Source organism: Hyalella azteca, unplaced genomic scaffold (genome assembly GCF_000764305.2).
Source record: "Hyalella azteca isolate HAZT.00-mixed unplaced genomic scaffold, Hazt_2.0.2 contig5680, whole genome shotgun sequence".
Taxonomy (NCBI): Eukaryota; Metazoa; Arthropoda; class Malacostraca; order Amphipoda; family Hyalellidae; genus Hyalella; species Hyalella azteca.
Window position 1 is genome coordinate 1 of NW_025935862.1, and position 12,816 is coordinate 12,816.

Sequence of the window (12,816 nt, forward strand, 5' to 3'; positions counted from 1 at the left end):
CAGTTTGTCACTCAGCGAGCGCACCATCTCACTCAAGGAGTTTACTACATCATTCAACAATTTCGACTCATTGCCGTGCTCTTCCACCAACTCCTCTCTTTTTCGAGCACCAAGAGTTTGTTTTTCGCAATCACGGCAAAACCAATGAAGCAATTTAGATTTCTGGAGAAATGAGTACTCCTTAGAGCTCAACTTTGAACAGCTGATACAAATGAGATCTTCACATCGTCCACAGGTAACTGTCTGGACTGCGCTCAGAGAGATCTCTTTGCAGTACTTGCAAACTTCCATCTCTAGCTGGGCTGATTTGGTTTTATTTTTTATTCTAGAGGCCGTAGATGGCTTTTCTCTAGAGGCGGTTGAGGGCTTTTCGACTATCTTTTTTATTTTCTGTCCAGCCATTGTTAAATGCACGAACTAGATCTCTTTTTAACTCACATAGTGATGTCGGCGCTGCAGTGTAGGCCTGATGTGGCCTGTCGCCGATTCTTTTCCTTTTCGTGCCTTGTTCACAGAAGATCTAATATCGTGTCATTTGACCGGATCTTTTCATGACTGACGATAGTTTCAAGTAGCTATTCGACTTCCACCGGGTTCAATATGGTGCTATGCATTTCAAATTTGAACATATATTTTTCCATAGCTTTAGTATCTAGACTGTTCTTGAACGCGTTATAAGCCCCGACAGCGTCCTTAGCATACGTTTCGGACGTAGCAGTCCCAGGTCATGGTAGATCGCCCCTCCATCACGCATCTTCCCTCGTTTGGACCAGCTGATGCACGATGCTGTTGCTTGCTTCTCCTCGCTGGTAGTGGTGCAGGGGCGGACGATCATTGGCCATACTTTCAAAACTCGCTAAGTTAACGTTAGTCCTTACGCTCTATTTTCTTGTCTATGATTGGTGGATTTTGCTTGAAAGGCCGTCAATGATTGGCTGATGAACTTACGATCTCTTGACTTTTTTTTAAAGTATAAGCCCAGATCCAGCTACATTCAACGACACATAAGCCACCACTCGTACAGCAGCTACTGCACTTAACTCGTCGATTTTACCCGTGTAATAGTGGTTAAAATTACGATTTATTGGGTTCGATCGCCAACCAATACAAATAAAAAGCCAGTTACACAGTGCTCTAAATTTGTAAGTTTAGTTTAAGAAGTTTCATTTGACGGCCGGACAAGATACCTTCAAAAAGAGTTTAGAGACCGTAAGTTCTTCCTCCAATCATTGACGGCCTTTCAAGCAAAATGCACCAATCGTAGACAAGAAAATAGAGCGTAAGTACTTACGTTCACTTAGCGAGTTTTGAAACTATGGCCCCGGTAACATAAGTGTTGTGGCGAAGTTAGAGGCATTGACCGTACTTGCTGGTGGTTGTTACGAAGATATACAACTATCAAGATCCCTTTTAATTATTTTGGTGTACACTTGACGCTGGCACACTATAGCAGCAGGCTGTATGGTCTTCTGTACATCTAATCAGTTACATTTTATGTATATTGGTAATGTACAACATCTTTGATAAAGCGTTTCATTAAAAGCGAAACAAGTTAAATTTAACCACTCAACATTGTAGGCGGCGTTTTATTTTCTTCGATCTTCGATGAACTCCTACTACTATCTGTACTATCTATCGTCACTATCTATCCAAGAACTATCTAAACTATCGTCAGTCATGAAAATATCCGGTTAAATGAACTATATTAGATCTTCTGTGAACAAGGCACGAAAAGGAAAAGAATCGGCGACAGGCCACATCAGGCCTACACTTCAGCGCCGAGATCAATATGTTATGTTACTTCCGCACAAGTACTAAACGTATTTATGCTAAAATTGTCTATATGTCATGCATTCGTAAATCAGCACAAATATTTGTAGGAAACGCTCTTCAAAATTTAAAACACGACCGCTAATTGATTTTGTTCAAGTTTTCGGTCAAAGCCACTCAATTAAATCGTCGCATCAATTTGGAGACTTTATGGAGTTTGTCTAGGAAATTATTACCGTTTAAACATTTTTTAGCCGCCCATGTCAGCAGTCAGCGGCATTACTGGACATAGGCTTATAAAATGGACACAGGCGGCTTGCTGAAAGAAGATATTTTATATAAGAAGAGTTTTAGGAAAATTGATATCATAAGAACCTAGTCTATGGTGGCTGCCATGGTCAAATTTGTCGATAATTGGAAAATAAGTTGATGGATCATTTAAAGTTTATTAAAATTCTCTATATAAAATATATACAATTCCTCTCCTGTGGAAGCCATGACGGGAGAAAAATATAGGATGCACTGAAAGTGGTGAATATTAATTATTAATTAATGGTCGAAGCTCGTGGAAATTAAAGAAATGCTCTAGCCATATTGAAGAATTAACCACCAAAATGCTACAGCCATACTGGGCAAACTGCTCTGAGTTTAAGCAGCAGATAAATGTGCTCTCAAAATTAGGAGAATTATTTTCTATCACAATTCCACCCAGAAACGCAGATTTGAATACAATAAAATTTTTTGACTAGGAAATTTGGTCACAAAAATTCATTTCTCAAGTTTTTCATAATCAACTGCAAAGTCATAGGAGTTTTTTCTAAGGTGACAGCTTCCATTTAACCAAAATATTTAATCTGATCAAGTTCAAAAGATGCACATTTTTATTTGACTGTATTCTTGATAGCGTGATTCAAGACAGCGAGATCACTAAACAAACATATATTCACNAAATGTTTAGGACCTTGACTATATTCACAGCACTAAATGTTTAGCACCTTAGCTATACACACCAAATTTACTAGAAGCAAACGTCCTCTTGAGGTAGAAAACAAAGTTTATGCACAACTTAGGCTAGCTATGATGTAAGATGGTGAAAAAATAGATAATATTCTCCGTGTTTTGCTGTAGCGAACGTGCTATTTCCATCATCTAACAACTTCCTGAAGTCTTTGAGCATCACTGTAAAGGTTGCCCGGTCATCATCCTCGCTTTCTCCGATCATCTTAATAACTTGGTTATAAAACAGCTCCTCTTCCAAACCTTTCACTAATTTCTCGTCATCTCGATCAAAATTACCCAATTTTCGACCTAAATCCTTTTCCATTTCCTCGTGATTTGCCAAATAAAAATCCATGTTACAGGAGATCGTCATAGTCAGAAGTTCCAAGGCCTTCTGAAATGAAATTTTTTCCACAGTCTCCACTCCCTCGTCCAGATGAAACGGTTCTTCATATTGCCACTGCTGAGAGTACAGGGAGTCCAGCTTCTCCCTGGACTCAAAATATCTCGAGGGGATAATTCCCAGGTTAAACTCATAGTCCCCGAAACTGGATGACTTCAACTTCTGGGTTGGATAACTTTCCTCTGGCCAATCATCCAGCCCTTGGAGATGTCTTATAAAATCTTGGTTTAGTCCATCCTTGTGTAAATAAACCTGGTTCGAGTAGTCAACCGCAAGAACAAGAGGTTCTAGCATCAGAGAGTAAGTGCCATTCTCAAGCTTGCGCTGGATATCACATGCCTGCTTCTGGGTTGCCATTTTCCGCAGTGGGCTCCTGTAGAATAAAAAAAAATTGTCAAGACTTGGTCAAAGTAAACCGGACTAGGCAGTGAGATGCAGTGATTGCAATTAAAAAATTGTGATTTAAAAATATATAAAATGAGTAAATAAAATAAAAAATATATCGCTGTAAAGCGATAGCAGTGCTGTAAATAAAAAATATATTGCTGCTGGATGCCCGAGGTACACATCTGTTAATAGAAATTATTTTTACAGTTTCTTAAAAACAGGAACTCCTGCCCATCAATACATGAAATCTCAAGCCATTATTATTTAGATATAAATTAAACTTAAATGAGTGATGACATAAGATCAACTCAAGGAAAAAAACTTTGGCCTACTTTCTTACCAACAATCACCTCAATAGGATAACAGATAGATAAAAAAATAAATGGAATTTCGCCGGCTAGTGAAGTTATTTGCAAATTTCAACCATACTTTAAATGGCTGGTTCTATACATTCAAATTAAGTCAATCTTGATTAAAACTTTCTTAAACTTTGAGCATATTGTGCTAGCAAAACCTACCAATAATGAAATATGCAAAGGTTTAAATAATATTAAAATAACAAATTTCTCACCTAGTCACCCCAAGCAGCGTTCTAAACAAGGCTGCCATACTGCGCTGCCCTGCGGCCTGGGGTGAAGACGCAGCCACGCACTGAAAATAATATCATAATTATAAATAATTGCTTAATAGGTTTGAAATAAGAATAACTTTAGGTTTTGTGTTGAGAATGTCTACATGTCAACTTGAATACTTGCGTTCAAACGCCCATATGCAGGCTATTTTTTAATTAAAGAATATCAATTTATGGAATTGAAATTATCTTCCAGATCAGCATCATAAATTTATTAATTAGCTGGTGTAATTAATTGAAATTGCAATTTAATTGATTGGTGTGAATAACATTCATCACAGCTTTCACAGGAATGCAGTGAATTAAAATATATTTGTATGAAATATTTCCCCAAGATTAGCAGGTTCTCCCATCAGACAGCATTGGCCATTTGTAAAACTTTTGGATCTGGTGGGATGATCTAACTCTGCACAGCTCACCCACATCACTGTCAAATATGCAGATTCCATAATTTTCATCAAATATTTCTTGCTCTTTGAATTTTTAGGCTAAGATTGTGGGAGTTAATTTGGGTATCTTTTGGCCCCCGTGCAGTATTGAGCTCATAGGGAGTTAATTTGGGTATCTTTTGGCCCCAGTTAATTTGGGTGTCTTTTGGCCCCCGTGCAGTATTGAGCTCATAGGGAGTTAATTTGGGTGTCTTTTGGCCCCCGTGCAGTATTGAGCTCATAGCCATAGAATTCTTGTATGACCCAAGTATCAGCAGGATAGCTTCAACAACTACCAGCCACGAGAGAAAATGCAAATCACAAATTTTTATATTGATCCAATACTCCTACCAATGGGTCTAAAAAATCAAACATAAAAGATTATTATTCTAAACAAAAATCTAGGCAACCCTCCAGGAATAAATAGGACCTAGAGCAGCCTCTCTACAGGTGGGTGTCATTCATTTCATTTTCATATAGTATAATGAAATGATCAATGATTATTTATATATCAAGTAGGTGAATAATGAAATGAATAACATCATATTCCAAGAGGAATAAGGTTCATTGTGAGAGTCCTTTCTCATAAGGAGGTTCTTTTATCAACAGAAAGATCAGTCAGATATTAGATGTGTCTGTAACATATCCCTTATTCAATTTAATGGTAAAAGAGATCAAATTCACATAAATTTTTTGATGAATAGTATTTGAAAACAAAACAATTCAGAAGAACACGTATGCTTAGTTACCAAACCGGAATAGAAATATCTGGGAAATTTTAAGCCTAGAACACTAAGTTCTTTAACCTTACAATAAAAAATTACACTTCATATAAGAGGATAAGCTCTCCAAGAATTCATTGGCAGCAACAGATTGTGGTGATGGATGTAAATACAGGTATGAAGATTGGAGTCATAAATACAGGCACCATCAAAAGGGGTGATTTTGGCCACTGGGGGTGACTTTGGCCACCACTACAACAGAAACAACAGGCCACTACAACAGACAGCAAAACAAAATAATAAAAGTTGGCCAAAGTCACCCCACTTGACAGTATGAAGATAGGAGTCATAAATACAGGTATGAGGATTGGAGTTCTAAAAAGATTCAGCAATGCATTCAAGAGATCACTTCACTGGTTCATTTGTAGGTTCCATACAAGTTCATTGTCTCTCCTGTACTACCTAAAATATTAACCAATGTGTAAATATCTTGCATTTATTGCATAATTTCCCAAAATTATTAATAAATTATTTTTCAGCCTTCTAAGCATTCATGTATCAATATGAAATTAGATTTATTTATAGCTATTTAATGTATACTGTATATGCATTGAAATCTCAAGCCTGAGCATGAATTTGTATTTTGCATGATAAATTTCACAATTTAATAATTATTTGAAAGACTTATTAATTATCTGATGGTTCCGATTCAAGTTATAATCTGAAAACCTGGGCCCATACTTTCAAAACTCGCTATGTGAACGTAAGTACTTACGCTCTATTTCTTGTCTATGATTAAGTGAACGTAAGTACTTACGCACTATTTTCTTGTCTATGATTAAGTGAACGTAAGTTCTTACGCTCTATTTTCTTGTCTATGATTAAGTGAACGTAAGTACTTACGCACTATTTTCTTGTCTATGATTGGTGGATTTTGCTTGAAAGGCCGTCAATGATTGGCTGATAAACTTACGATCTCTTAACTTTTTTTGAAAGTATGGGCCCTGTTCTCTAATGATCTGAAGTTCGGCACACATTGTAAATGGAGTAGCAGCTGCCCTGCCCTGAGATCAAGCATCTTAAAATTTTATGATTCAGCTTTTTTTTTACCCCTGAAATAATGCATCATTGAATGCAATTGGTTGAAATTGTAGCTTGAAAATATGAAGTGCTGACTGGTGGAGGCTATGGGGGGGGGAGGAAAATTGCAGCTGACGATTGAGAGTTGCTGACAAGAAGGTTATGGGTGGTGAAAATTGCAGCTGACGATTGAGAGTTGCTGACAAGAAGGTTATGGGTGGTGAAAATTGCCACTGACATTTGAGAGTTGCTGACAAGAAGGTTATGGGTGGTGAAAATTGCAGCTGACAATTGAGGGTTGCTGACTAGAGAAGGTTATGGGGAGGAATTTCAGCTGAAGAATGAAAGGTGCTGACCAGGATGGAATTCTAGAAATGATGGTTCATATATTAATTCTGATCCATCCTAGCCAGCTTCCAGCTTCTCACTTTACAAAAATATTTGAGGTAAAAAAATAACTCTTCAAGAAAGTATGTGCACAAACAGTGCACAAACCACAACAAAACTACCAAAATGGTGGACAGGCATTTTCTGATCAAGAATGCAGGATGCATTTGATTTTAAAAGTCATGCTCAAGTGGCAGATTAATCTGAGCAGCTTGTGTTAGGAAATGAAAAAATATTTAGTTATAACTATGCCATTTTTTTCTAGAATTTTTTTGTTCATTTGCTCAGCTGTGATTCTCAAAGGGTACCACTTTGTGCTAAAAAAAAACACTTTGCTAGCACATTATTATGTAAATGAAAGATAAAATAAAATAAAGCTAACAGTTCTTTGAGAATGCTCTCAAAATTTCATATCTCTGCAGCTAGTCACACAGTCTAGCTAGTCACATATCTAGAAATTGCAAAAAGGCAACTTTTGAGTCCAACACCCATGCCATATGTGGATGGCAATGGCAGTACCATAGTTCATATTCAGTCATATTCAGTAATTTAATGATGTGAGAGTGTCTTTCCATTTGGGTTCATATTTCAAGGATTAGGAGTTAATTGCATATAATTGACTGACCAGGACAATTTTACTGTTACAAAAACATTTTTACATGGACTTGTTTACTTGCACCTCCCCGTTACCTATTGCTCTACTAACTATTGAAATTTGTCAAGTGCTTGTGAGCCTAGGCCAGGGATGGCAGCCAGTGATGTGGTATTAGGTACTAGTCATGATGTGGTACTAGTAGTACAGGTATTATGAATTAAATATTATTTATCATTTAGTATTATCATCATTCATAGTTATCATCAACATATCATTTTCATTTATTGTCATTTAATGATTTATTATTATCAGTTACTAATCATTTACCTACCTAAAATATGTTTATCTTTCACCCATCACTCAACCATCACTTACCTATCATTTATTCATCTTTTCTCTATCATATATTGAATGCATCAACAAACCCACCAGCATCATGCATTTATTATTCATTTATCATTAATTGATCATTTATAGACCAGTCAGAAATCATCCATATATCATGCATTGTTCATTCATAGATCATTTATTGATCATTCATAGATCATTCATTGATCAATGAATCAATGAATGCTATCAATGAATGCTATCATCATTTATTTATCATTTATTTACCATTCATTCATCATTTATTTACCATTCATTCATCATTTACCATTCAATCATAATTCATTCATTATTTGAATATCATTTATTCATCAAGCGAATTTATTCTGTTCAATTCTGCTTTTTGGTTAATTTATACTATTCATACCTGTTGGTCATACCCATCCCTCCCACCCACCTGCAGTCAAAGCCTCAACTAAAATGTTTTATTTTAGTTAGAATAGATAGCCTACAACAAGAGTTATGGTGCTAATATCATTGAAATTGGTTCTTAGGAAAGCTAAAAATGATACTTTAAAAAAAGTGCTGAAAATACGTTATTTTTTTCAGACTTGATTGAAGAAAGGAAAATATTTGTGGCATTTTCACTTCTATTTGCATTCCACTTAAATTTATATGGTATTTCCTATATTTTCTACATTTTTTCTCTTCTTAGATGTATAATTTTCATTATGATCAAAGATAAACAAATATTTGAGCATTCATTAGCTTACTAATATAAAAAAAAACATTGTAAAAGGCATCACAATTCACAAGTCACCACAATTTTTAAAATATTGTTTAAAGTTCCACATTTCAATTTCACTTTAATCTAGTTACAGCCTAACTAGTAGTTTAAAAATTAAATTTGACATTGCTCTCACAGTGAGTGGGACAGTTTGTCAAGTTGATCTTACAAGTTGTGAACAAGATGCAAGGTAACAATCATAACATCAAAACTAACATTTTCATCAGGTGGATGATTACCCATTCATTGGGTAAGATATTCAAAACAAAGTTGGTATAATTAGAATTTAGAAACTTTTTTGTGCATTTTTAAATCACTTTTTTTAGCTTGAAACTTGAAAGTAACATTCATTGTGTAAATTGCTTGGTAGAAAGTGAACTATCACTATGTACACTTATTTGCATCTAATTTGATTGCTCGGACCAAGATCTTCATTGGAACTAGCTAGCGCCAACAGGATCACGCACCATGCCATATTTCACGTAATATGCGCACATTCTTTCTTTGAAGAAAGTGGACTGGAGATTTTTTACTGGCCTGAAAATTCTCAGACATCAATCCCATTGAAAACTTAGGGGCTATAATCAAACAAAGACTCCTGAAAGCAGAAAGAAGACTGTTCAACAATGGCAAAGCTAATTTGTGCTGTAATTAGGACCTGGTAATGCTGGTAATTGGTATCAATCGTATCATGATGAGCAAGTAACTAAAAATCTAAAATGTGTTCAACTTTGGTCAAATACATGCCAAATTGTGTTCAAATGCTTGTACGTAAAAGCAAAAGTAGGTCTAGGGTGCAGAAGGTGAAAGCAGCGTTGCCAATATATGGGTTTTTAAGCCCAAAGCGTTGCCGACCATTTTCAAGATGCGTCGCCGGGTAATTTTTAATGAAAAGCCAATTATGCTGAGTGATGAAAAACTATTTACAAGCCATGAACTTATTTACAAGGTTGCATGCACGTGTTACCCCAAATAACTAATTTTGCCCTAAAAACAGTCCAATTGTACAGCAAGTGTCAACTGAACATGTGATAATGCAGTCTGACCGCTCTAATGTGACCGCAACTATGCAATCGAAAAAACGTTTACATTTTTTAGCGGGAACTCATTGCAACTGACTTCTGGACAAGCTTCGCTGCATCCTGATCCATCCAACATACCGGACACCTTACTTTTTTCTAAATAGTTGGCCGAAGACTGACAATATATTAAATACAAGAATTTCAATCTAAATGTGTTGGCAAGATCTTCTGAAGGTGAAAATTTTGCTACTGAAGCGTCGCCAAAGATCTTGCAATATTCATCCACTCTCTGCACAGTGGAAGTAGGTCATATCTCCTATTAATTATATCATATTTTATACCATTGGCACATTTGTTAAATAAAATTTCATTGTGACAATCTGACAAATAATTGTGTTATTGCAATGCAACCACTGTCCAAACCAGGCATGGAATATATCTACTGGCGAGCCGCAACTGAATTTTTTGAGCCTTGGTTTTATGGATTTGCCAGCTGTGATTCCATTTTACCCAGCCATGAATTCCATATCTTGGCCATGAAAAGCCATTTACGAGGCGCAAATTTATTTACAAAGTCCATGCACGTGCCACACTCAGGAAGATGTATATAAACAGGGAAATTTCTCACGCAAATCAATCTAATTACATTTTCTTCGATCAGGCGTTGGCGCAAATCACGGTCATCAATTTCACGCCGCACAGCACTCGGCGCGGGCCACAAAGCCATCCGACACAGTTCTGATTTAGACAAGACACAGTTTTCATCTGAATGGAATGGCAACATCGTCTGTAGATTTCAAGTAACGCTGAACCAGCGTTGCCAGATGGTATATTTCTATACCAGATTTCACAAATCTGGTATTTTCAAAAGGTGTCTGGTATGAATATTTTAGATCTGGTATATATGCCTAAATCTGTTATTTTTCTGGTATTTTCTGACTTACTGCAAATTTACTGCATTAAGTTCCACCTCTGAAGTTTGAACTTCCTCCAGAGTCCAGCGTAGGCGTGGATTATATTATTATCTATATAGATTGCCTTCAGAGCCGCGCGATTAGAGCTTTCCCGCCATTTTTGGAACTGCAAGTTTACCGCTTGATGATTTACCCCAATCTAATTGTTAACATTTAACAAAAGTTCTTGCTATTTAATTTAACATGCAAACGGATGTCATGTCAACCAGAACTCGAACACCACAGCAGAGAGTATTTTATGCAGCTAATGAATTTTGCAAACTTTGCTGGAAGAGAGATTATTGAATTTTAGAAAAAATGCAGGATAATTCAATGAAGGGTGGTGGCAGAACTGCAATCTTGATACTCTATTGCGATTCGTGCTATGATAACCTACGTAACAATTTTCATATGATAGTTATCATTTTTGCACATTCAAAGTACACATGACATAACATAACGCACCCAGATTTGGAAACCATAATTGCTCAAATGAAGCAAAAATAAACAACAGACCATTGACTTATCTTGCAAATATATACCGGTACCTGCCGTAGGCTGCCCGCTGCCTAACAGGCTAACCCTATGATCCTATCAACTTCAAACTTAAACTTGTATCATGAAATGAGGCTAATGAGCATTTCTAATCTTATTCAATACATTGTCTAACTATAGATAAAATACCTCAATAGGAATGAACACAGCTTTTAAAGGCATATAGGGTGTGATGCAGTGATGGTAACTTTGAAGATTTCACAATTTAAATTTATTATAACAAATAAATCAACTATTACCGGACCTCCCGCAACTCGACAGCACAAACATTCTTCTTCTTCTTTAGTCAAAATTTGGAAGGAGCTCTGGAGACTTGTCCAAGGTAGCCCCTCGACCAGACATTGGTATTAGATTAGACGTCAGGGATAAGACACTGTAAAAAGCGGACTGGTTAGGAGATTGCTGCTATTAGGTAAGATAACATATGTGACTATTTGCATGAGAAGAGTTAAAAATTATTCATTCATAAAAAAAATCAAAAAAAATTATTCATTCATTATTCATATTCATAATTCATTCCGGATTAGTATCTACGGACATGCCCTCATTGCCCTGCACTATGCCTCACATGAGATTGCGGAATCTATCAAAGGTCCAGCCTGGGCAGCAGTAGCACAGCCTGGAGCTTCTTCTGACCAAGTTGGTCTAAGAATATGCCAATATGGGACTGTGGTCTGTGAGTTGCTAGCTCACAAACAAACAAAACTCACGTGGGCTGTCTCTGAAGGATCAAAGATTAAGGATGGATTTAAGGTGAGCAGCAACAAACTCTACAAAGAGCAGTCACGACCGGCGATACACAGAAGTCCTAAAACCTGTTCCTAAAAAGACTGCAGAGAGTGTTTCTGCTCCCCTCAAATTAGGCACTCAGATCATTGCCAGCAGTAAGTACCTAAATGTGTATGATTCGAGTGTTAGTTACCCACAAGTTTTAGTTAGTTAAATCGGGACTAAGAGAGCTAACGCATTTCTCAGAGCAAATGAAGGGTGTTAGTAGCTGTTAAAAATGTAGCATTGTAGCTACTGCATCAACTATTAAGTACTGGATACGGCTAGGATAGGTGCCCCCGCGGCCCCGCCTGCCGCCAAGCAAGTTCTGCAGTGTGACGGCTGTTCATCACGTTATTCACGTACACGTCTGTTCATCACGTACACGTCTGTTCAACTGACGGGGACATTGAGCCGAGCTAGAGTATTGGTTAAATTGGCTCGCACAGCCACAGGGGCATGCTGAGGGAAGTGAAGCAGCAAATGTTCTATGGTTTTAGGAGAACCGCAGGTGCAGAGTGGACTGTCACACATCTTGAAGCGGGCTAAATGGGCCCTAACACCAGCATGACCCGTGCGTAGCCTTGCCAAGGCAGTCTCTATTGAACGTTTATTATTATGAGCCCAAGGCCAGTACCTTACTTCATGTTTTATGGTTGCAGCACAAACATTGAAATGGATGCGCTTTGAGTGCGGTTCCGCACATCTACGTTCTTTCCAAGCATTCTAAATTCATGGTTGCCATGTTCTAAATTGGTCTTACAGATTCATATAAAATTCAATATTGCTAATACGGAGTAATATTCATATTGCATATTCATACTTTGACGGGTTCTGATACTTTATTAATTATTTTTCCGAATTAAAGGCGGCAAAATTAAAATAAAATTATTGAGAACAGCTATTGCAATAATTATATAACAAATTAGTATTTTAGAAATAAAATTTTCGAGCGTGAGCAGTATCTCCCAATTTGTTATACATGAACATTGAAGTATATAC

At 36.8% G+C, this 12,816-nt stretch overlaps 1 protein-coding gene across 7 annotated transcripts; it reads right to left on the reverse strand.

Annotated features, from left to right (window-relative positions):
- Window positions 1-2,720: 2,720 nt before the first annotated feature.
- Window positions 2,721-12,492, reverse strand: LOC108676497. Of its 7 annotated transcripts, none has more exons than XM_047880601.1 (4): window positions 11,757-12,053; window positions 11,176-11,419; window positions 4,131-4,210; window positions 2,721-3,545 (listed from the first exon to the last, which is right to left on the reverse strand). In XM_047880601.1, exons 2-4 carry the CDS (start codon window positions 11,206-11,208, stop codon window positions 2,846-2,848), a joined length of 813 nt encoding a protein of 270 aa, XP_047736557.1. In that variant the 5' UTR covers window positions 11,209-11,419; window positions 11,757-12,053; the 3' UTR covers window positions 2,721-2,845. The 7 variants fall into 7 exon arrangements, with proteins under 7 accessions (XP_047736557.1, XP_018020064.1, XP_047736559.1 ...); XM_018164575.2 differs by lacking the exon at window positions 11,757-12,053 and adding an exon at window positions 11,615-11,721; XM_047880603.1 differs by lacking the exons at window positions 11,176-11,419; window positions 11,757-12,053 and adding an exon at window positions 12,452-12,492.
- Between the last annotated feature and the right edge of the window lie 324 nt (window positions 12,493-12,816).